Source organism: Xiphophorus maculatus, chromosome 22 (genome assembly GCF_002775205.1).
Source record: "Xiphophorus maculatus strain JP 163 A chromosome 22, X_maculatus-5.0-male, whole genome shotgun sequence".
Lineage (NCBI taxonomy): Eukaryota > Metazoa > Chordata > Actinopteri > Cyprinodontiformes > Poeciliidae > Xiphophorus > Xiphophorus maculatus.
The window spans coordinates 6,700,309-6,724,901 of record NC_036464.1 but is presented as its reverse complement, the minus strand read 5'-3'; the positions used below and the strand labels follow the sequence as shown (position 1 = coordinate 6,724,901).

The window sequence follows — 24,593 nt, the reverse complement described above, 5'->3', positions numbered from 1 at the left end:
ATTTTTCATGAAAGCATGGGAAAAAATGAATAAAGGTCACAATCTTTCAATCAGCTGCTAATTACATAAAATATTTTTTTTCTGAAAATGTTCAAGATATCTTGCACTACTGTTCAAAAAAATAATAGAAGTACTTGAAAAATGTAGTATTTACTGTTGTACCAGTGGTCTACAACATAAAAAGCCCAATAATATTTACTGGTGTCTGCTGCTGATTTTCAACCTGTGCATGAAACAGACCAGAGCCCTTTGAGTGCTTCTCACAGCTTTGGGTCTCAGGACCTGCCTGCTTTTATTCCAGTTTCAGAAGGGGCCAAGCAGCGGATGGAAACAAGCCTTCAAGGAAATCAATGGAGGAGGTGCGGTGAAGGTATAAGTCTGCCAGGTTGCATTTGCAAAAAAAGTAGAAAAGAAGCAAGTTGGAAGCGGGAGCTATAAAGTCAGGTCAGCTGGATCGGAGTTGCTGTTTTAGGTAGCAGGGTGGTTGTAGGAGAAAACCTGCGGCGAGGCCCTGCATGCATACAGATGATCTGGCTGTAACAGCTCTCCGGCAGTTATTCATCAAGCCATTAAAAGGAGCACAAACAAGTCATTTGGGAGCCTTGTGTGTTCCAGACAGTTTTTCTTCTCTTTGTGTCGAGTTTTTTTTTTTTTTTTCTTTTCTGGAGGGGCAAGGAAGAGAAGGAGAATACAGATCGAAGAATAAATCCGAGGCGATGAAAAGGAAGAAAACGGTTAAACCTGGGCAGCGAGCTGAGGCCAGCTGTTGGTCTGCCTCCTGAGCAGAAAAGAAGTTAATTAACTGCGGAAGTGGCTCATGCTGGGACTAATTCACTTCAAGGACAGGTTGATAAATGAGCAAACATTAAAATTCAGCCTACCTGGGTTGGAATTCACAGGGTATCAGCAATAATATTGAAAAGAAACCTTTCTGGTATCATAAAATGCTGGAGGTGTTTAACTGATTTTAAGAGACAAGAGTGCCCTCTTGTGTTAACATTCATATAAGCAAGAGAGAGAAAAAAACAACCTTGAACACATTTTTTATTACCATTCATATGCACATATATTCTTTATCTTGCCATAAAGTTTCAGAATCACGGTTTTAACAATAGACAAAGAAAAAAAAGATAAACATTAAGGATTTTTCTTCTTAGAAAATATACAGTTAAAGGCATGTCTACATGCCAGGATTTTCAACAGTATAATTTCATTGTACATATAAAGAAAAGCAGCAAAATATTGTTAAATATGTTGTCAAATGGATAAGAAGACCAGTACACGTCTCCACGATGCCTTCACACAGAGGAAGATACACTACAGCTAATCGCGAGTCCTCCATGTATGTTAGCGGAGCTGTCAGTAGACGTGGTTACCATAGCATCAGTGTTTCAGTTTTTTACAATAGCACAGATTACATAAAACACCACTGGTGTGTTTATGAAACACATCAATACTAAAAGTAAGGATCTGGTTTTTTGTTTGTTTGTTTTTTTAAATCACTAACACTATAATCTTTGCAACATTACGCTGATGGTTTGGATCTTCAGGATATGTTTAGCATGTAAAGAACCAGGCAGGAGAGCGAAGAACGGGTGGCAATACAAAAGTATTCCCACCCCTTATACTATTTTTGTTGTTGTATTATAACCACAAATTTGGTTGGAATTTTATATGACAGATTAGCATGTAAATAGTGCATAATTGTGTGGAGGGCAAAAATATCAGAACCAGTCGACTTCAGACGTCACTTGTGAGGCAGAAAACTCATACTGCATATCACCCTGAACACACCTACCCCACAGTGAAATCTGGTGGTGGCAGCATCATGCTGTGGGAAGCTGATCACAGATGATTTGAGTCGAATAAATAAGGAGAAACCCTATTAGAAACTTCACGAAGCTTTGGACTGGGGTGGAAGTTCAGCTTGGAATTCACAGAGTATCAGCAATAGTATTGAAAAGACCTTTCTGGTATTATCACAAAGTGCTGGAGGTGTTTGACTGATTTTAAGAGACAAGAGTGCCCTCTTCTAGCTGGTGATCACTAACAAGTCATGTGTCAAAATGGTCCTGTCAAAGTCCAGAGGTAAACCTATATGAAAGACTTGAAAAGAAGATGTCTATAGATATTCTCTTCTAATTGAGTTTGAGCATTTTAGATAACAAAACTGTTCAGGATATCTTCACTATGCATAGCGGGTGGAGAGACTCTGAGCTTAATGTTCCCTTTCACAATCATGTGCTACTTTGTGTTACTCTGTGATGTATAATCCCAATAAACTGCAATTAATTTTGTGGTTGTAAGATGACAAAAATCTAAACGGTCTAAGGGGAATGAATGGATGCAAGGGATTATTTCAGAAAGCCAGGTTTTTTGATTGTGGGAGCAGCACAGACAGGTTATATGTTTCAGAGGTCAGATTAACAGCTTGATAGCTCTGTTTGTAGCAATCTTCATTGCCGTAACATCAAAAACACAGACGGCAAACTGTTACAAGTCTCCATAGAAACAGCCAAAAGGATCCTAAAAGATAACTGGAATGGATTAAGATAGAGCATGTGTCTAATTCACGTCATCACTATGGTGACAGTTCTCATATCAAACTGATAAATCAGGAAATGCTAGGAGGTTTTATTGAGTGACTCAAAAAACAAGTTGCTTTTGTGTATTTGTGCATAATCACATGGCCAGTTAAAGCAAGTTCTCCAATCAAATTATAAAGTCTTAGGTGTAAAATTAAAAGTGCAATCCATAAATCAAGAAAGTCACCCATGGGGCACCACTACAACACATTTTCAAAAGGACAGAGATCATTTTTTTTTCCAGTGACACCATAGAGCTACAGTAATACTCTGAAATCACCAATACCAGCACGGTATTTGTAAAACAAACATTCAGGGATTTAAATGGAAGCAACATGGAGTGACAAAGAGGTGATGGGGATACAAAGTGTGTTTCTTCTTGGGCCGTTACATGCATTTACACATGAACACAGACGCGCACACACACAGACCATTTACATCACCTCAACCTCATCACAGCCACAGACGCAGGTAGTTTCCAGTAAAAACCTCACAAGGAATAAACACCTCGCATCTTTTCTCTTCAGCAATGCAGAGATGATGCACATGAATCTCCCGGATGCCGATCCAGAGTTCATTCATAATGATAGAGTTCTGACAGAGACCCGCTCACTCTGTGCTCTCCAGTCCCACTTCCACCTCGTCTTCGCCAAGTACAGCTTCGGGAACGCCTCCTTCCCCCTGGAAGAGCTCCTCCATCAGCTGCTCTCCAGCGCTGCCGGCCCGGGACGCCCACAGAGCGGCGCCCTCCCGCAGGCCCAGCGAACGCAGCAGCCGTGCATAGTCCAGAAACGCAGCCTCGATGAGTTTATGTGCAGCGACGGGTCAAGGAGGACACAACACTACGTGTAAACACTCGAGAAAATTCACAATTCTAAGGCACTCATCAGAGTGGTGTTTCAATATGTATATATTGGCCTAAAATATGCCTGTGCAAAACAGAGAGCGACCTAAGCATCACTGAGACCCAATGAGTGCTGTAGTGAGATTTCAAAAAAAGGATATTGGAAGAGTCGTTGGCCTCCATTACCCCAGATTTCAAACAAGCCTCAATGAAGAGGGCGGCGCGATCAAAGTACCTCATACTGTCCCAGCAGGTGGAAAAGAAACGAAAGACACAGAAGGAGGTTAGAACATTAGCCATAAACCAATCTCATCTCTGCCTTCATATGTGATTATGAAGCATTCATCAACTCTGTGGCCCTGATGGCTGCATGATTCCCAGAGAGCTTCTTTTTGCCAGGAAGCAAACCTGAGCAAGAGCTGTGGGGAAGGCAGAGTGGTACCAGCATCAGATTGATCAAAGGTACAGGGCAAGTTGCATCCTGCATAATATGCAGTGACCCTCAATACACAAATTTAGAGATTTTGATTTTAAAATAACAAGATGAAAATAAATCCAATTATAAAAAGCCTGAAAACCTATTTATAAAAACTGAATCAAGCTTATTTATCAAATATTTTATAAAAAAAAGTTTTCAATAATATTCCTATTACATATAATTTATTTAATAACTATAAATAGACATTTAACTGATTATTTATTTATAGTTATTTAAATCAATTCTATTTAGTCAAAAACTCTTACCTGTGCAGCATCTCTCCCACTTTGTAAAAGCAGCCCAGGGACAGCAGCACCAGGATGGCTTTGGATTTCTGGTTGACCTGAGGGGAGCACAGGTGTTCTGCCCAGCGCTTCAGCACGTCGGAGCCTTCTGCTGGGTTCAGGCGCACCTGGAAACCCAGAGATTCACACCATCAGACAACAGGCAAAGCTATACATACCATACACAAACATGGTTTAGAGTGTAATGTGGGTAAGGACACAGAACTGAGTTTTTTATCCAATGGTTTTTATTCTCCAAATTTACAAATTTTAAGATAGATAGATAAAGAAAGATAATGAAAGACAGAAGGAGATAAAGAAAGAGGAAGAGGATGAGAAGAAAGTAAGGATGGATAAATTCTGTCCCAAATTTGCTAAATTTAAGACAGAGAAATTGAGATAAAAGGACAAAAAAAGAAAAAACAAGGAGAGAGATGTAGAGAGGAAGCAACAGACAGAAAGAAATGGAGAGAAAGAGAAAAAAGATGGAAAAAGGATGGATGGTTAAAATAGTTAGTTTGGAAATATAAACATCTTTTCATTTTCTTTGCTCATACTTATTCAGACCTGAAAATGACTAAAATCAAATTCCCACCTTTAAAACTATGAGCAACGATAGAGAAACAAATTAAAAAGAGCTTCATCTTACTTATCGCCTCCAACACAATAAACCCACTTTCTTCATCCGTCGACCCACTACATCAGCATCTGATCCCATAATGCTGAGTTACCTTAGCGAGCCACGCCGCTCGGTTCCACTCCCCGTAGGTCTGCAGGTAGCGGCAGGCGTCCGCTGCCTTGTCAATCAAACACAACAACTGGACTCCCTCTGCAACAAAGTCAAAATAGTCCACAGATATGTGTTAAGAGACGACAAACTACTGAGGCTCATACTTTCTGCATTTGGCTCATTTAAACTGAAAACAGACAACAGGTTGTAACAGGTGATAATTACCTGCCAGTTTGCCATTAGCAATCATATTGGTGGCCACTAGCTTGATTGTAGACTGTGAAGGGCCCGAGGAGGTGATGGTGGTCACTAGGCAGGCTTTGAGTGAATCGCAGTAGTAGCTGGGGTTATCTGCACTCGTCTCCAGCAGTAACTGCACTGCCCGGTCGGTCTGAGAGACACAACAAGATGGAGCGAGCACAACACCTGAGGCAGGCAAGCACTGGGAACAATGAGTGGTAATTATGTTTTCATCGTGATTTAATCTGGTGCACACACTCAGGAAGGTCATGCTGAGGTGTGGACAGGCCCTTATGTGCCAGATTATGATCCATTTACAATTAATCTGAGTGTATGCATGGTTGAGAAGTGGAACACTGTTCTTTAAAACTAGATTAAAACAAAACGGATCAGGCCTCATATTGCTAACTATGTGAGAATTTAATATTAAGATTCAAAAACTTAGCAATACGAATCCTTAATGGCTCTCGCACAAAAAGTTAGCTTGAGAAGCAACTGTAGCCTTGCTGCAGAAATTATGAAAATATGTAGATTAGAAACTTTCAAAGTCCTGATCCATCCTGACCAAAAGGCAGAACAATCTGGACCTCATATCTCATTTTAGGGAGCTATGATTTAAAACTTACGGTAAGTATGCAATATGACACACTTGTATACAAATCTGGGTAATGTCACAGTATTTCAGTTCAGTTTATTTAGTTTGTTTATTCTGGTCAAAGGCTATTTATTTGATGAAGCAATAAAAGTAACTGAGCTACTCAAGTTGGAGTTGAAGTATCCCGTAATGTTCAGAGCAGCTTAGGTTCAATAACAAACTGTAAACTTAGTGTCGTTTTTTGCCGGTTAGCTATAAGTAAATTCATTAAAAAGTTTTTACCCTTAGTTTAGATTCAGACCCAGCCCTGTAACCATGAAGTCTGAGAACCGCTGGTTTAGGTGATGGGATCCTGTTGTACCTACCTGACCCAGCAGGAGGAGTTGGTCAGCACATTTCTTGGTGTGTTCATAACTGGACCTCTTCACCTCCTGCAAGTGAACTCGATCCAGCTGGAACTTCTGTTGAGTGAATCAGGTGGAGAAGATGACTTCCAAATATCAATTTTAAAATGTTTATGAGTCAAAGAAATGTGAAGAAATGAGTCATGAACTCAGTGAGACAACAGAGGAAACTACAGCACTTTGCAGAAAAACATACTGTATATCTCTAACATTTCAACATTTTGTTACTTCATTATCACAAACTTCAATGTCTTTCAGTGGGATTTGAGATCTTTTCTTAATGGAAGACGAAAAAACAAATAAAACTACCTAAAGTGCCTGTCCTTTTACTGACCTGGAAGTAAGAACTCTCACACAAAATGTCGTGGCAAATGTCCAGGTGGTTCTGAGACGGCGGCTGGGTTTCGTCGCTCCCCCCTTCAGAGGTCACGCTTAGCTGACGAGCCTGGGCAAACAGCTGCAGGTAGTGGGACGTCACTGTCCAGAAGTTAAGGTCGGACTCATCCCCGAACAACCTAGAGTCAACCACAACATGTCAGACACGTTCAGGAGAAGAAAAACTCTCTCTGAAGGATTCTTCTGTTTTACAAGGAACTTTACAAATCACTAATGATTTGAGCTCCTACAACTTTGAACTTCCTTTATCTTATTAATTCCTTAGCATCATTTAACATAGTACATTCTGAACATTAACAAAGACTTTACAAAGAGGGCAAACCCACCGTGACACCAGGAGGCAGCGCTGCAGAAGACTCAGCTCTGAGTCCTGAAGCACGCTCTTCATATCACTGAAAAACCAGAAGCACACATTCAGCAGAGCAGCAGAACCAGAGAGGCTGTTTTTATCATCAAGACCACAGAGCACATGCTGCTTTTGTGGCTACAGTTTAAAACTATTTTATCCTGAAAGGCAAAACTTCCAGCAGACATATTGGCAGAAAGATACAAACATGTGAATCTGAGTATTTGAATTATGACTTTCAAGCTGCAGTTCCAAGTGTTAAAACACTCATTGGCATGAGTGCCATGTCAATGTTTGTCCTTTCTCTATGCATTGGAGCCTCTTCCTTCCAGGGTGAGATAATGACCCAACCCTATTGGTTTTGGTGGCTTATGTTAAACTTATTTATGGCTTTTCTATAATCATACATACCTAAATGTACACACACACACGAACGATTACATAACTGTCTCCTAGCAATTTATAGAGGAAACACAAACTGTTTTGTTGCCAAAAATAAGTTTCTGGCCAGATTCTGTCTGGATATCTGAATAGTTAGCTTGGCAGGACTGACCGCTAAATAATAGACTTGGCTTTAAAGTCCAGTTCAGTCAGAATTGGTAAAGAACCTTGTGGACCTTGATAAAGCATGTCCATCCAAATGTTAGGGGGGTGTATGTCACTTTTTGTATAACCATTTGACCCAAAAAAACAAACCAATAAAAGCACAAAATTATGAACATTTAGTGTTTATAACTTTGAGCCAAAAGTTAAATAGTCTAGTATGTTAGCAATTGTAAGAGCGTTTAAAATCCACAAAAAGGACACATAAAACTTACTTTGACAGTGAGTTGAGCTGCTCCTGGATTAGTCCTTTAATCTCCACTTTTTCACTGTAATCTCTAAAGTGGGGAGATCAAAGAAAGTAAAATGGTTATCTTGGTGCCTTTCTGAGGTTAAATGTTGCATAATCATAATGAACGGAAACCTGACAGTGGAGTCGATTACAATCAAAGACTAATAGATATGCTGAAGTCAAGTAGTTCCCTGATCATCTGTGAATAATAAAACTGAAACATAATGATGCACTCAGCACATAGGTAGCTGCCAAAGGGGAAAAAAGAAATAAATAAATTCAGTTGGACTTTATGCTGACATGTAAGCTTTTTTAATGATCAGATTAAATTCTAAGGAAATTTCGTCTTTATCCGATTTAAATTTTCCCTTTTTATTTTGATGAAAATGCCACCATTACAGCTCAAAACAGTGTCAAGTGTGCAGCATTAAAATGGACGACAATACCAATTTAAAACAAAGTTGAACCAAAACAAGTCACCTAGAAAGAATTTTCTTTTCTGAGTTTCATCAGTGGTTTCCAAACTTTTTACCAAGAGGGCCCAAAACCTTCTACTTGAAAGCTGTTGGTGGAGCCACAAAAATGCTATTTTTCTACATAAGTATTTAAAACTTAACTTCTTGTGCTTGTTCTGCTACTATCTGCTCAATAAAAAACTAAACGGCTACATTAAATAGCTACATGTCATTATACAGTCTTGCACAACTGTTGTCGGACATTTTTTTTTTATGTCTTCCACCCATGTTTGTTTTTGTGTAAGAGTGGATGTTTGTGCTGTGGAAACCTAAGAAATACTTTGTTTGAAGATTTAATTTCTCAGTGAAAATGTCTTCCTAAAATATAAAAGTAGTGTCTATTTGCATACTGAGGGCAGTGAAAATTGCTTTATTGTAGAATCATGAGTTGCACAAAATTACTTAAAGGGCTGTAAATGACATTCCTGATTTATATGATGATGGTGTATTTAGCCACAGAGACTTACACCTGAGTGATGTCCATAGTGAAGGTCCCTGACCAGGGTTGCAGGAGAAGGAAAGCCTTAAGAGTGAGGGCAGCCCGGGGTAGCAGCAGGTAAGGACACCACACCGGGTCTGTGAGAAAAAGGAAGGAGATGCTAATCCACTAACATACCAGAATGTGTCATAATGTGAAGTGCAGCTGGGTCCTGAATGACCAAATCCTCCTTTAAAACATTTCAACTTCATTTCTTCCCCTAGCATTTGCTTGCTCACCAGTCAGGTCCTGCTCATCCATGCGGTAACTGGCTGACTTCATGGCCATCTCCAACACTCGGATGCAGCCATCATCCGAAGCCAACACAACTTTATCTGATGTGCACCAGTCGATGTCTAGGATGCGGTAGTTCACATTGCGTCCAAACCTCATACTACTAACCATTTGGACCTTAAAAGAATTAGAAACACAAATATTAAATGTATTTTTAATTAATTAAGAATACATTAAAACGTTATTTATTTAACCGCTTTCACCATTGTAGCTTTTTTTTTGCTTAATAAAAGAAATCATCATTTGAAAATTGATTTTTGACACCAGTAAAGAGGGCAAATACTTTTTCACTATTTGGGTTCAGTTCAGCAGCACGGAAACTGACTTTATATGGTTCAAAGCAGTTAATCATAATGTTGTTTCAGTTGTACTGTGATAAGTGTAAACAGGGTCTTACATCTTTGGTGTCCCAGACTTCTGCTCCATCTGTGTACATGACCAGCAGCTTTTGGTTCCCCTTCCCAGGAGCGAAGCGGATCTTCTTCACCCAGCCCCGATGTGTCGGTATCCCCCTGAGAAAAATCAGTTTCACTTATTGAATTGGTCCTGCTACCTCTTTAAACACAAATGACTAACAAAAAAAAAGAACGAAATCGACAAGGAGAAAGAGATCGTATGCCACTTTTTGTAAAATATGTATTGTACAAAAAGTCTGTCCTATTCAAGAAATTTCTTAAAAGTCGGCAAAAGTGTTTCATTTGAAAGATGATAATAGAGGATTTACAAGCAGAGTTATCTGCACTGGTAACATGCTTGGACAGCCAGGGTGCCAGAAAGGATTCATTCCTCACAATGGAAAACATGAGATGGAGAGTAAAATTGTCATTTACTTCCAAATATATGGGACTTTTTTCTTTGTTTTACCTTGACAAACGAGCTTTTAGGTCCCAGAAGTTAAGGTTGCCATCCACATCTCCAAGCACCAGGGTGTCACCTTTCCAGGCAATGCAGGCGATGCTGCCCATGCTACCCTGCAACAAAGGAAGCGCAAAAATTTACCCAGAGCTTCAAGATGCATATCCAAACATTTTACTAGGCAAACTTAACAAAATACATGAAAGATGTTAGACCAGAATTTAGTTTTAGAATCCTTTCTGCTACTTTTTCAGGATTCTTTTTTACTTTTCATAAACAAAGCATTAAGAAAAACTAGCTTTTAAATTTCCAGTGCACAGTGAAGTGTGTGTCACATCAGAAAGACAAAGTAACTATTAAAAGATATAGCAAGAGAGTACACAACACAAGCAATGACAGAAGCAGAAAACTTATTGATAGCGGCTGGAAAAACTTGTAGTAACAATCAGATATGAAGCTAGGAAAAGACCTGGAATGATAAATAAACATTTTTACAACTCACGTCAGGAGGGATCCGTGCTCCGTCTTTCACCGTGTTGCCCTCCACGGTGATGTGATAGACCTGGCCATCGGTGTCTGTGAACACAAAGTGCTCCCTGGCAGAGATGGCCTGGCTGGTCTCTGATTTGCTCTCAGCATCTTGCAGGAGACTGTAGGGGAGTAAGGATGAAATAAAGCTGTGATTTTGTACTTAAAAAAGAAAAAGCTTTTTGGTACTGCAGTCCAGAAATCAAGAGTAATAATTTATTATCATATCTGCTAAGCATAAACACACTACATATCTATTTTTGCACTTCCCTCTTTGCCTGCACTCAATATCTGACTTGTGATTTATGACTTGTGGTCTTTCTAAGTAACTATGATACTAACTGCAATGCCTGAAAGTTTGTATTTCTGTTAAATATAATGATTTTCCACTTACAGGTAATGAAAACATACTATTTAAAATTAAACATTACACATCAGACCAATGGAAAAAAATACTTTTAAAAACAAAAATGCATCCTTAATAAAAAGTATGTTTAATACCTGCTTAAATGTTATTTTCAAAAGGTACTTTTAATCTGACAAACAAGACTCATCGGGATTTATATTCTAATTTATTGAATACGAATGTAAATATGTTTAAACGAAATCAATTAGCGCTTGTTATTACGCTAGCAGCCTGGCTGTAGTTTCAAGTTAACTTCATTGATTTAGTCTGCAAAGTGTATTAACCAAATAGAAATCAGGAACAAACTGATAAACTTTCAACTCTTACCTGATGACTGAGGACTCAACACTGCTCTGTTCTGCATCTGACACGGTCTGCCTGGCCATGGCCTCCCTTGCTGCCATCTGCTTTTTCTTCAGACTCTTCAGGTTGTGGGAGGGAGACCATTCCTGTTAAAATACACACCATCAGGTCTCAAGTCTCTAATAACACTATTAGATGTAGGTCATCTTGTACGCCTAACGCTGTGCTGCTTCAAGCTTTAAATTCATATCCAGTTGTTTTTCGTACTTATCTTGAATTTTTAATCATTTTCTTTTTCATAACATCTCTTCAAACTAGCAGTGACAGTTTTCACAACTGAATTGCTGTAAATTATGTCTTGGCAATATTAATAATAATGAGATTAAATATTTTTACTAATAAGAGGAAGATATGGATTGATGGAATGATGAAGTCAGATTTTAATTATTAAACATGAAAAAAAATAAAGAAAGGGTGATAGTTTACACTTTTTCTTCCCAGAGAAGCATCTACAATACTTAAAACTAAGAAATCATTTCAGTTATTTTTTCCTGTTACTTTAACATAAAACTGTCAGAATAAGAAAAGAATCCAGACTTCACTAATATCCAAAACTGTGGTACCAGCGCAGTGACAGTGGGAAAGTTCTTGGCCATTTCTCGAAGAAGTGTCCCTGTCCTGATGTCCCACAGCTCCAAGGGTTTGTCTCTGAACACCACCACCAGGTACTGCCTGAGGAGGACAAACACACATATACATCTCTAACCTTAAATCACAGATATTTAAAAACAAAAACTAAATGTCTTTAAAAATATGTTTTCTATTTAATGCTTTAGATGGAAAGAAGTGAATCCTTGTACTCCACAATTTCTTTACTTGTGATGCATTAACAATGTAATAAGACAAGTTGCTGGAACTTGTCTTTATTTACAACATATAGAAACAACTTCTGTTGTAAGAACTCCAGGTGATTGACCTTAATAGTTTTTCCCTTTTCTGAAAATGAATTATGCTTCATGATGTTGCTTCATCTCACTAAGGGCTGAAGTCTTGTAGCTCTTTTATGCTCCACCAAAGAAGTCCAATCACATGTTTACACTTCAATGCTCAGAATACTTTAAATTATTTTCTTTAAATCCTTTTCTCGCAGATTAATGGTTGTGCTTTAGATTACAATCCTCTTACACAACCGGACTTTAGCAGAGTTTTGACCATTTAACAGGCAACTCCATACTTTTCTCTATAATACTTTATTAAACCTGAAGTTTAAGATGCACTAATTATTTGTTGCTTTTGAACGGAAACCTCTTAGTCAGCCAAACTAATGTATGTGTATTAGCTAGTAATTTGTTTATTTTCAATTGGGAGGAGGTTAACACTTACTTGAGATGAGACACTTTAATCATTTCGATGGGCGGCTCATCGTTCCCTCGCTCACCTCTGAACGCAAAGCATCGACCTAAAACACACAGACAGAAAGAGAGAAGAAAGACAGATAATGAGATTAAGAGTGTGTGTTAAAGAGAAGCTACTGAGGAAATAACAAACAATGTTTCCTCATATATCTAAAACAATTGATTCATCTAATCTTCCTTATGAAACAGCTTTTTCTGCTATTTTTCTCTTGCTGAAGCTGCAATGGAAACGAGTGCAATTTAATCTGCAACTTGCTGTGATTCTTTATCCGCTTCGGCAGCTTTTCATCCACAAAAGTCAGAATTATTGAAAGCATCAAGATGGCCTTTTCAACAAAACAAGAACGTCACTTAGGGGGGTGCTACTACATTTCCTGATTTGATTCTGCAAAAGACAATTTAGAAAGCAGCTTGTTTAAATGTTAAAGTTGAAGATTTTCCTGGGGTGTACTACCTGATTCCCTGAGGACTATAATAGGTGCACAAAAACTGAAAGATTTGCTAGATCTACAGTAGTTACTTAATAAATTTTAAAAAAATAATTTAAAGTAAAAAAAAAAAAAAGTAGATTCACTACATAGTGATACTATTCATGTATTTGTTTTAATTTTGAGTAATGATTATTACATACATCTTTTTGCAACCCAGAGATTAACATAGAATATAGAAATTAGATTTTGCTAAAAGGTATGCCCATCTGCTGTATAGTATAGAGGGACTTTGCTCGATAGGCCTCGTAACACACGGACAGAAAGAGAGACAGAAGCTTGACAGTTTAAGCTTGTAAAGTTATGATGTGCACATGAAAAAAAACATTGCCATAGCAACTCCATTGTAAACTCTTATTATTAAGCCAAACACTGAACAGGTGAGATTTGAAGAATCCACTTCAATATCTACTCATGCAGCTTTATTAAAAAACACAAATAGAAATAAGGAGACAAAGCTTTGAGCTATTATTAATTTTATTTTAAGTTTAGAATAAAAAAAAAATCAAAGGTGGAAATTCAAGGCTTAGCTACACACTGTGTGTTGCTTACCAGTAGGAAGGTCAACATGCTGCAGCTCGTTTCGCACCAGGCCCATGTTGTTGGGGGAAGAAGTGGCAAAAGACAGGAAGCTGGTCAGACTCACCCATTCGAGCCCCCTATGGAGGAAAAGCCACCATGTAAAGACAGTTTGCTTCTTCGGTGCTTCTTCGAGCAGGTAGTGCTAGCTGATATTAGCTGATATTAGCTTAGCATAATCTGCTTTCCTTTCTAATAAGAAGTGAATCTGAATCAATTCTTCTGTATTTTCTCAGGGATTCATTTCTGTTCAGTTAGCCTCATGGTGAACCTGGTTCCACTTCAAGTTTCTCCCTGATAAAACAGAGGTGTTGCGTTGCCCTGACAACACCTCCATGCTGAGGATGAGTAATTGCTGCAAAGTCAATGACTCAATGCAATTTACTGCATGTAAATAACTAGCTTATTTTTACCAACTTAACTAAAAGATCAGCAAACAGTTAAGTTTTAGAATTTAATGATAAGTTATCGGTTCTGAATTCATTTGTCTTGTAAAGTCTTTTGAGATTACCTGCATTGTGAAATGGTGCGATACTAATAAACCAAATTGAGCAAAATTGAAAATGTAAATTAACTCCATATGCTTTTTCACCACTGGCTTGCGGTGGTGGGACTCTGGATAAATAGCAAAGATTTTACCTGACTTCACAAGAGTGTACACTGAGTTCTTTGTGCAGAAGACCACTGGTCAGGTTGTACACCAGTACAGACCCATTGCTGGTGCCTGTGATCAGAAAACAGAAACAGAGCAGCACATAAGAAACATGACACAGAGTTTCTTATCGTCACGGCATCTAGATGTATGTTTGATCAGAGAAAAAGTTACACAATCCAACTGTTTAGGCTCCCTGAGAATGGTGCAGAGTGATCTGTTGCAGGAAATAACACATCAACTTCACCGATCAACAAACCCAACCTGCTTAAACTCCCATGTGACATCTGATACAATGAGAAACTCCCGGGAGGTTTAATAGTCTTTTTTCTTGTCTCTGGCTGTACTTCATCTAAAAGATACAGATGTGTGTGTGGATGTGTGTCTGATATAGTGTTCTAACGATTCATCAAATTTGAGGACCTTGATTTGTAAAATTCCTCGAGGCAAATTATCTGCCTCGAGTCTTCGTTAAATTATGTTTTGCTATTTAGCGTGTTGTGTTCCGCTCAGATGCTTACTTGATTTGCACAACAATCTCACTTCCGCTAATGAGCTGTTGATGAACAGAAAGAAAGAAGCACCGCCAAGGAGGAGACAAGAAGTTTAAATCAAAAATGTTTCGATTAGATCTGCATTTTAAGCAATGAAGTGTTTCCTTATTTAAAAAAAAGGAACAAAATGGCTTCCTACTATTAATTTTCTCTTTCATATTTTTCTAGCTTAAGAAGCTACTGCAGAACAGGACACATTTTTATTTTATGACTCAATTAATCATGAGAATAATAAATTACTGAAATAATTGTTCACAACAGGCCTTGTCTTGATGCATTCCTACCCACCTGCTGCCAGAAGAGGCTGATAGTGGTTGATGTTCTTGGTGGTGAGAGGTGGACACATGCGGATGGCAAACGGAGGAAGTGGCAGACCAGACAGGAGGCCGGTGAGCAGGAACTTCAGCTGGACCTCCTGCTGGTTAGAAGATGGAGGAAGAGCCTCACCAGCAATCAGTGTCTGACCTGGATAAATTACACAGAAGCCTTTTTTTTTTTTTAAAGCAGAATTTTTTGCCTTTGTATTCTCTTTTTTTTAAACCACAAACGACAAAACGTGAAAGCCACAAGCTATATACAGAGGAAATTTAGAAGAAAAACTGTAATTTCTTAGGTTTTATTGTTTTTTGTTTTTCTTTTAAGTCAAGAACAAATAAAGTTTATTCATTACACCAGTGGTTTTTTATTCTGGTTAAATCCACTGTACTTCATGTTTTAGATGGGTTTCTCCCAATCTAAAGTGTTTAAGTGTTTAAATTTAATTAAGTGTTTGTTGACCACTTATTCGTTTAAATTTAAATACCATCTAATTTGCCTCTATCAACAAAATTAAAATAAATCAGGTGAATCAGACAATGAAGCTTTAATGACCATTGTCAACATCACATAAAATACTGCATGCAATGTAAATAAAAAAATAGCAGCAGGGCTAGTGTACAATGAAAAATAACAGTACATTTTCAAAATTTCCACTAGTTTTAAATAAATGTACTTCAAATTATTAAAACCATTCTTCAACAGTGTGAACAGAGTGACTTGTCTGCTTTAAACATCAAACTGCCTCTGTTTTGACATATTAGATGGTGATGGTGGTGTTGTGTATATGCTCTTACTGATCATGCTGTTGAGAGAAAGATCCTGGATTCTTTTCTGGTTTGGACCCAAAGGAGCTCCACAAAACGACACGGGGGAGTAGAGAGGCGACAAACCAGAACTGAGGAGGAAGAACATCAATCAAAAATGATTTTGTTTGTCTTTCTGCCAAATGAACAATATTTTCTTATTAGACTGCTGATCCACTGAGCAAGAACAAAAGGTCAAAGACGAAAAATATTTGGTTAATACAACCCCAGCCCAACACTGAAAGAGAAAGAAAATAATACACTAGGTTCCCACAGTGGAAAGAAGGGTTCATTAACCATAGCAAGACTGTAATTCCCTATTGCAAAGACTTGACAACATTTTTGATTATTTATGTTAAAATAGAATGACCTTTTAACATACCAATCACACATAAACTATTCTGTAAAAATAGTTCCAGCTTTTGCCTACCTTGGATTGGAAACTGACCGCCCAGTGTGTGCTTTCAGTTCCCAGAGCATGACTCTTCCATCGCTGACCATGAGGGCAGCTTTGTTCTCGTTTACAGGGCAAATAACCATCCGGTACGGCCGGACCGTCTTAGTGACTCTTATGGCATCACACTGGGAGCGCAGGTCATAAACAAGCTCCTGGACACTCTGTTCTGGGTCTGTTAAAGGAGGAAAATGAACATTTTAAAAGAAATTATGAGAAGGAGATTAAAGCAGAAAGATGTCCATGATGGAGAGTAAGTCAAGAGAAGATAAAATTTCACAAAAGGCTTGGCATCCAGAAACAGTGGATCAAAGATACACAAGAAGCACAGACAATGGTTAATTTCAATGCAGTATTAGCTGGAGCAACAATACATGGGAGATATCTGAGTATTCTCTGAGTAGAAAATGAGTAATGCAAACACTGTGTGAGAAATTAGGTGTTGAAGTTCCTGTTTCCAGACCTGCTGCTTCCTCTTGTGCAGATGTTGAGCGGCACACCCGCAGAGTGATGCAACCGTTCTCATGTAGGCAGTAGAGGGCGTCGCGCTGAGCGCATGGAATTACCTGAGAAAGAAGAAAATGGTTCTTTGATCAAGTTTAATAAAATAGTATAATAATGTGCAATTTGTTCATTCAAACACAAACAAACTAAACTGCAAAACATTTAAACAATACATGAAACTTGAAAATTCATAAGCCTTCCTATGAATTTTATATCATTTTAGAATACATTTCAAGAATTTTAAAAAAGTCTTTAACACATTCTAAATATTTGAGTATTACACATTTAACTTGTTGGCTTTTATTATTTGAATGTTCCACAAATCATAACAACATAACACTGAAGTCAACGTCCAATTTGGTAAATGTTGTAAATAATTATTATACCATTCTTTTGAATCTGGGTCAACTTAAATCAACTCAATGTCTGCAATAATAATCAAACATCCTATCCCTATAATTGTAGCTTATTTCAAGTATCACTTGTAATCTGTGATGCCCTTACTTTCTTTGTGAAATAATAATTATTTACTTGCCCACCAGATCGTAGATAAAGGACCACAGATCCAATTTAAAACCCCAAATTAAGCATGTAAGGCTTAAAGTTGAGCAAAGATAAATATTTTATGTGTTTTTGCCTATGGGTTTTGTCATTAAATAAAAAAAGGAAATGAGCAATGAGCTCAAGTAGTGATGTGGCAAATCAAACATAAAAAAATGACTGTAATGCCAAAACTAGAACATAATAAAACTACCACAAAGAACACGTAGCAATGAAGGAAACTTGAGAAAGTGCAGCATTCCTGTGAAGTCTCATGTTGACCAACAGAGATCATTTTGTCAAACTTTTCAGCGATAGCGTATGCAGTTCCTCACCTGGGTAAAGGGGACCCCTGAGCGCTCAATAGCCACCACGCCCACAGTCTGGCTGAGCTCCAGGTCCAGGATTAAAATCTCTCTGGGATAAAGCAGCAGCATGTGGTTCCTTTTGGAAGGCAGGTAGGACAGCTGTAGACAGTCGTTCAGCGTCACGGCCTCTGCACTGCAACATCGAACCGAGATGCAGGTAGGAAACAAGGCCAGTTATTACCCTAACTTTTCCATCCATGCACTGGAAGACTTGACAGTGAAACATTTTAATTACTAAAAAGGTATTGCATAACCTTTGAACTTTTTTTTACATTTTATCACACTAAAATCTCAAACTTTATTGTATTTTCGGAGATTTTATGTCCAGGTGTTGTATTAATGCACATTCCTCTACTTAGGAAATGATTTAAACCTGGTTGATCAGTTTACTAAATTAACTTTACGATGTTTTTCTTATCACTAATTCTCTTTTAAAGTCACCAGTTGGAGTGTTACCATGGACGCATGCCCATGAGCAATGCTGACAAGTAGTCTCACTGGAAAAAAACAGGTTAACTGAAGACCAGGGGAGAAACTTACGTGGGTTTTTCATTGGTGATGAGCACTTTCACTTTATTAAGGGCTTTCTTGGCACCAGTGGGTGCAGGAGCAGCAGCGGGCGCAGGCTTGGTGTGTGCTGGGCTTGCATGAGGACTGGCAATGTACACCTTTTTCCCAGCACTGCTTGGTGGTTTGGAATGGGAAAAATCTGTGATGAAAACGATTCCTTCACTGGTCAGCACTGCCAAGAAAGAAACAAAACATAAATGATTTAAAATACATGATGTTCCTACTAATCCAAATCTGTTGTAATTAAGTCTTCCTGTAAGTTTGCATTTGACACTTTTTGAAATGTCAAATATTTGTCAGTCATACTTTTTCTATAAAAACATGGCACAAAAACTGAAATTTTACCAACAGTTTCATAGTTAAAAATATGACTGAAGACACTGTTGTTGTACAACAGTGTCATGAAGAATATGCTCAGGGTTGTCTGTAATTTTTGGGATTTCATGAAGAATCCTTCTCTGTACCATAATCTCCAGAGGTTCCACAGTCGTTCCCAAAACAGAGTCAGGCTTCTTTATCAAGTTGTTGAACCTTTTATGTCCCTTTCTGATGCTGCTACCCCAACAGATGGTGGCAGAAGACCACCATCTTCTGCCACCATCCTCTCTGCAACAAACTTACAGAAATATGCACCATCTTGCTACAACATGGAATAACCCACGCTTCCTCAACAAGTACAGTCTGTTCTGTCTTTTATTGTAGATGGCATTACTACTGCAACTTCAGTCCAGAAGTGAACAACTAAAAACAATGCCATTATTTGACCTACATGCCATGTTGGACGGATCAAAGGGGTCGAAGGAAAAGGAGAGGATATTCTCAGCATAGCTCTTCTTCCATAGCTTGGTTCCTGTGTCTCCATTCCACAGAACGATGTAGTTAGGAGGATGAATGGCTAATAGCAGGTCACGGGACGCATCCTGATTCCACAGCCACTCCAAATCTGACACAGAAAAACAGGGAGGACAAAAAAATTAAGAGCAGCAGGAAAATAAACAGTGCTTCGGAGAGTACAAACAATACAACAAAAGTTTGAGGGCTCTCTCTTGTGGTGTATGGTAAATGACTGAGTCAGAGCTTCATGATCAGTTACTTCAAGATCCTCACCCTGTATAGGTTTGGAATGCTCCTGGATTTCACAGTGAGCTGTCCCACTGACCACGTCCCACACTATGATCTTCCCAGATGCGTCTCCTGAGGCGAGCCGCAGGCAGTAGGGAGAGCTCAAGTTGTGGTAGTAATTTTCTCTTGACCATTTCACCTATAAGCACAACACTGACTCAAATAATTGTAACATGTTGAGGAAATAAGTTCATGCTTGGTAAAAAATAATAATAATAACACACACAATGCTGCAATTTATCCCTGAAAAAGGAGAATCGCAAATCACTCAAGTTCCTGTTTAAATTATAACTTATCCATTTGTATTTCATTTTGACTTAACATGATATCTAAATGTTTTACAATCAACAACTTAATTCATTTAACTTAGGAAAACTCACCTTGACAACATTTGCTTTGTGCCTCTCCAGAACCTGGATGGTCTGAGCAGTCTTTGGATCAATTATAAGAATACTTGAGTGACATCCCTGTGCTATTAGCCCCTGCCATCCCCTGTAAGACATGGAAAATAAACAGGATGGATGTAAAAATAAATAAAAACAGCAAAGTTTAGGTGCACAAAGACAGCTAAACCATATGTGACTTTATGGTTATTTGATGAAGAAGATCAGATATATACAAGAAATGACTATAAAAGACCTAACTTACAGAGTATGTTCACAGCTGGCTTGAAAATGTTTGAATATGTTCTATTGTTTTATTTTAGCCATGTCTGCATTATGGTTAACTACTTTCAAGGCTATGTTAATAAAAACATTAGTTTTTATTTTAATTGACTTCAATATATTTTGAAAGTCAAGGTACATATCATATTAATAAAGGTTGTTTAAAGTACAATCATGCAAATAACTATGTTAGTCAATATTAAATTCTGTTTCTTTCTTTTAATTTTTCTGTCTTATGCGAAGTTCTTCTGGTTCAGTGCGTTTGATTTTGTTCTCTGTTGTCACAACTCCCAGACAGTCGGGGTAGATGACATGTCGTGCTAAACCTGGTTTCTCTGTTGCCACATACTTGGTCAAAAAGATTGCTGTAAAAATCGTCAACTCAATGGAATCAGCTGTGATCTCTTTGATAGCATTTTTTCCAGCTAGCATGACAAGTGACTTTCAGTGTGTTGTATTTAATAAGGGTTTAATTGGACTTCATACAAAAATGCAAATCTGGATATATCGTTGGATCGAACTGCAATTCATTGCACTGACATGAACTGAGATTGTGTCAAATTGAATTCTACATATGGATATGAACTGGACTGGAATGGTTTGGAAATGCTTATAGTGAGAATTAAATGAATGTATTTAATTGAATTTGTTTAGGTTCTATGAAATAATGGTAAAATCGGCGTCCAAAATACTTTACCATTTCATTTCCAAAATATAAAGCGGTACATTTGTTGTAAACAACATACGCTGAATAAATTAACACAACGATGTCAGGTTTGACAACAACGAAGGAAAATCCCATAAGGTAGGATTCGGTCCAAGCAAACCTAACATCACATGATCCAAAAATGTCCTGCAAGACTGTTTGTTGACATAATTCCGGATTGCCGACACGCGATGACACTGGGAGTTTTTCCAACAGTAAAACCACAAATTTAGTCAAATAGTTTCAATAAAAATAACGATTTTATCTGACAGCCGCAATGTCATTAGCGAGTGAATTAAATAGCAACACAGCAATTATGCTAACGGCGGAAGTGCAGCACTCACCAGTCTACGGCTGTTTTATTCTGCAAATTAAGCGTGCCAGTCAGCGTCCGAGCAGCGAGTTTGATGTTGACAGTGTAAGGAATCATTGTCGGCTATAAACCTTGATGCTACATTAACATTTATTAACTACAAGCTGCTAAAATTACTTCGCTTCTGGATGTTCGGCTATGGTCTGAATACTACAAGGAAGTGAATAGGAATTCCATAAACACAACCGTGCAGCAACAAATTCCACCGCAGTAGGGTTCCGCAGAAGACGTTTTGAAACGTCACAAAATAATTAAAACTGATATAAAACTAATTTATCTCAGTTTTTCAAAGGAAACACGGCATCTACTTTAGACTGATAATTTTTCTAAAGTATTTCAACAAACAAACCATTTTATCCACAATTGAATAGTACCTGGGAACTGATAACCAGCTATATTGTGCAGAACATTTTTTGAGACATTTTTCTTGAAGGAAATGTTACAAGTTAATTGACTAACAATGCAAAATCATGTGTTCTCTCTGTCATTGCAAACAACAAACATATGAAACTAGGTATAGAATGAGAATTATGTATACGGCTTTCATCACATAAATGCAAGAATAGACATTTTTGGTACCAAGTGTAACTGGACAGTTTCCAAAAATGTACACTTTTTTCACAGATTATTTTTTCAAAGGTCTGGGTGATCATCAGTATGTTTTTGGTCTTTGTTTTTTTAGGTAAGTGACAGATAAATGTTTAAGTATTATTTTGTGTCAATAGTGGAATCGACCAACCCTCTCTCCATGGTTATCCATTTTTTTCCCAGTCTTATCATTGAATCTTGACTCGAGGCTACCAAGATCTTTAGATTTTGTTCTCTGTTCTTTTGTTGTTAATGTTCTCTTGGCTAACTTTGGCAGACTGACCACTCCTGGAATGGTTCAGCACTGTTTGTCATCTCCATTTGTGAATAGTTGGTCTCACTGTGTTTTACTTTGTCTTGACATTCTTTATATCAGAGCATGATGTGTTACTTTCTGAGATCTTTCACCCTACTTAATGTTTCCAGACTTTGAAGATTTGGATCTGGAATAAAATCTGTAATTTATCAACTGTGTAAATGGATAATAAGTTACTTTACTGACAAAGTAGTAATTGTTTGAAAAACGTATTTAAGAATTTTGTTTATTTTCAAATAAAAATGCTCATAAAAAATACTTCACATGCAAAAAAGCCAGTAAAACTAACAATGTTTTTACTATTTCCAGCTGCTAGAGTTTTTCCCTCTCATAAAAGAAAATAAATAAATTAAAATAACTCTTGTATTGACATAGGCAGTCTCTGGAGTTTCACTGAGCAGCTGCAATTGCCAACACTCAACTGAGTCCATCAGGGAGGCTCCAACACAAACGCATCTTATTAGCTGCTCCAGATTGGCCATCCTGCAGCCCAGATGCACATGACCCTTTTGCGCCCTCTAAATGCGGAGATATTGTGATTAAAGCATGATTGGCACACTGCTTATTAATTTTAATCTATGGCACATATGCACAGTGGTGGGCAGTGGGCAGGCAGCACTGTGTGCCAGGCCGATGTCACACGGAGGCTAATTCAGGCTGACATGCCATCAGAGCATAGTCACACACACACATATGCTACAGTATTCCCCCGACACACAGACGTCACCTATAGGCAGCAGAGAGAGGAAGAGAGGAGGGAATGTTGCTTCCATAAAGACTCCACAGCATTGCAACATAAAACTAATATCTACTGAAAACCAAAAGGTGCAACTTTATGTACAGTATTTGAATATCTGCATATTTAATTTCTAGATGCTAAGATTATCAGCCATAATTATGCAGATGATACACAGCTCTGCATTGCAATATCACCAGGTGACTATCAACCCATTCAAGCGCTGATTTGATGCATTGAACAAATAAATGCACCCATTGTGAATAACTTTCTCCAGTTGAATAGAAACAAAACTGAAGTTATTATCTTTAGACCTAAGGAGGAACAATCAAGAGTCAGCACACAGCTTCAGTTATTACAATAAAAAACTGCTGAAGATAGGTCTGAGTCCATCACCACAGAAATAATTCAGACAGGTCAAATTTATATTTTTTTCTGAAAGAAAAAAAAAATTGGCCAACTTTGTATGTGACCATTCCTTTTTTTTGGTAACTTTTGAAAGTTATGAGTGACTGTGGCAAGAGTGGAAAAATGCTGTTTAATACCTTTCCCCAACTGAGTTGCACCATGATGTAGAGACAATCTGCTTCATTCATTTCACTTGCAGGGGTTATAACATAATGCCTGATCAGTGTACGTTGATATCAACCCATATATATATATATATATATATATATATATATATATATATATATATATATATATATATTTACACAATCACAACATAAAAATAGGTGTGAGGACAAACAGGAATAAAAAGAACATTTGGAAGTTTAAATTAAAGGGTCTCACAGGAAGCTAAGGAAAATCTGTCATTTATTCAATTAGCTAACAATTGAATAAATGTTAGCTCAGAGAGAATTGATGGTAGGAAAAACTTCTCCCAGCAGGCAACACTTACTCAGGACTTTCACTCCCTTTGCTCTCTATTTGCCTCTCTAATCCTTCTCTGTTTCAGAGGGATGGAGGTAGCTGGAGAAACAGTTTCTAGAAGATGATAGAAATGATACACCAGACTTCATATAAATTATTCAATATGTAGTGCCACAAAAAGTTTTTCCTCATTACCTAGAATTTAAATCAAACAAACATTCCCTAAGTAAATCCAAAGCAAATGTTCAAAGAATTTCATTCATCTATAATAAACCATTCTTCACCTATGTGATGCTACTCTGATGGGAAAACTGACAAATGCTTTTATTAGCACCAGCTAGGCCTAACTACTGCCAAATCTATACACATAAAAAAAATTATACACACAGGACATACAGTATCAGGCAACATGAAGGCTGAAAGACCCAAACAACCAACACATAATGTGCCATCGTAAAGAAATTCAAGATAAAATTAGACCAAATGCTGGTGACCCTTTTGGGGGGTTACAAAGGTACCCAGGACAACATGGGAACACATGTAGGGCTCAGTTAACTCAGTTAAGGTCTGTGTTTGTGAATCAACAATAAATGAAGAAGTTGGGTAAAAATTCCTCCAATTAACTCCAAAGTTAAAATACCCAAAACCACCTCAAAGACTTTTGGAAAAATGTTCTTTGGACTGACTAGACAAAAGGCAAACATTTGAGAATGTATGTGTCCTGTTACATCTGGTGTATAACTACCACAGAATGTCAGAAAATACATCAGATTTTGCTGCTTTAAAACCTTAAACTAAAGAATCCTGAAGGGAAATGAGTTCCTGACCTTACGATCATTTCAGATCACTTCCT

General features: G+C 37.8%; 1 protein-coding gene across 2 annotated transcripts; it reads right to left on the bottom strand.

Annotated features, from left to right (window-relative positions):
• Positions 1 to 1,027: 1,027 nt before the first annotated feature.
• Positions 1,028 to 21,402, bottom strand: wdr11 (WD repeat domain 11). 2 transcript variants are annotated; one of them, XM_023327678.1, is made up of 29 exons: positions 21,199 to 21,402; positions 19,864 to 19,975; positions 19,469 to 19,622; positions 19,131 to 19,304; positions 18,332 to 18,533; positions 17,759 to 17,924; positions 16,843 to 16,945; positions 16,356 to 16,554; positions 15,917 to 16,017; positions 15,093 to 15,290; positions 14,238 to 14,322; positions 13,572 to 13,678; positions 12,500 to 12,575; positions 11,740 to 11,848; positions 11,141 to 11,262; positions 10,382 to 10,529; positions 9,889 to 9,995; positions 9,422 to 9,536; positions 8,970 to 9,141; positions 8,720 to 8,828; positions 7,721 to 7,783; positions 6,883 to 6,948; positions 6,495 to 6,675; positions 6,122 to 6,217; positions 5,147 to 5,312; positions 4,923 to 5,020; positions 4,174 to 4,319; positions 3,591 to 3,670; positions 1,028 to 3,397 (listed from the first exon to the last, which is right to left on the bottom strand). In XM_023327678.1, the coding sequence occupies exons 1-29, from the start codon at positions 21,282 to 21,284 to the stop codon at positions 3,195 to 3,197; spliced, it is 3,744 nt and encodes a 1,247-aa protein (XP_023183446.1). In that variant the 5' UTR covers positions 21,285 to 21,402; the 3' UTR covers positions 1,028 to 3,194. The 2 variants fall into 2 exon arrangements, with proteins under 2 accessions (XP_023183446.1, XP_023183447.1); XM_023327679.1 differs by having other exon boundaries at positions 15,093 to 15,269.
• Between the last annotated feature and the right edge of the window lie 3,191 nt (positions 21,403 to 24,593).

Excerpts from the sequence above, each read along its gene's own strand:
- wdr11 (XM_023327678.1), bottom strand. The coding sequence starts at position 21,284 with ATGATTCCTTACACTGTCAACATCAAACTCGCTGCTCGGACGCTGACT. Across the intron at positions 14,323-15,092 it reads TCAGCCTCTTCTGGCAGCAG|GCACCAGCAATGGGTCTGTA; the intron begins GTGGGTAGGAAT and ends TTCTGATCACAG. Across the intron at positions 11,849-12,499 it reads ATTAAAGTGTCTCATCTCAA|GCAGTACCTGGTGGTGGTGT; the intron begins GTAAGTGTTAAC and ends TGTCCTCCTCAG.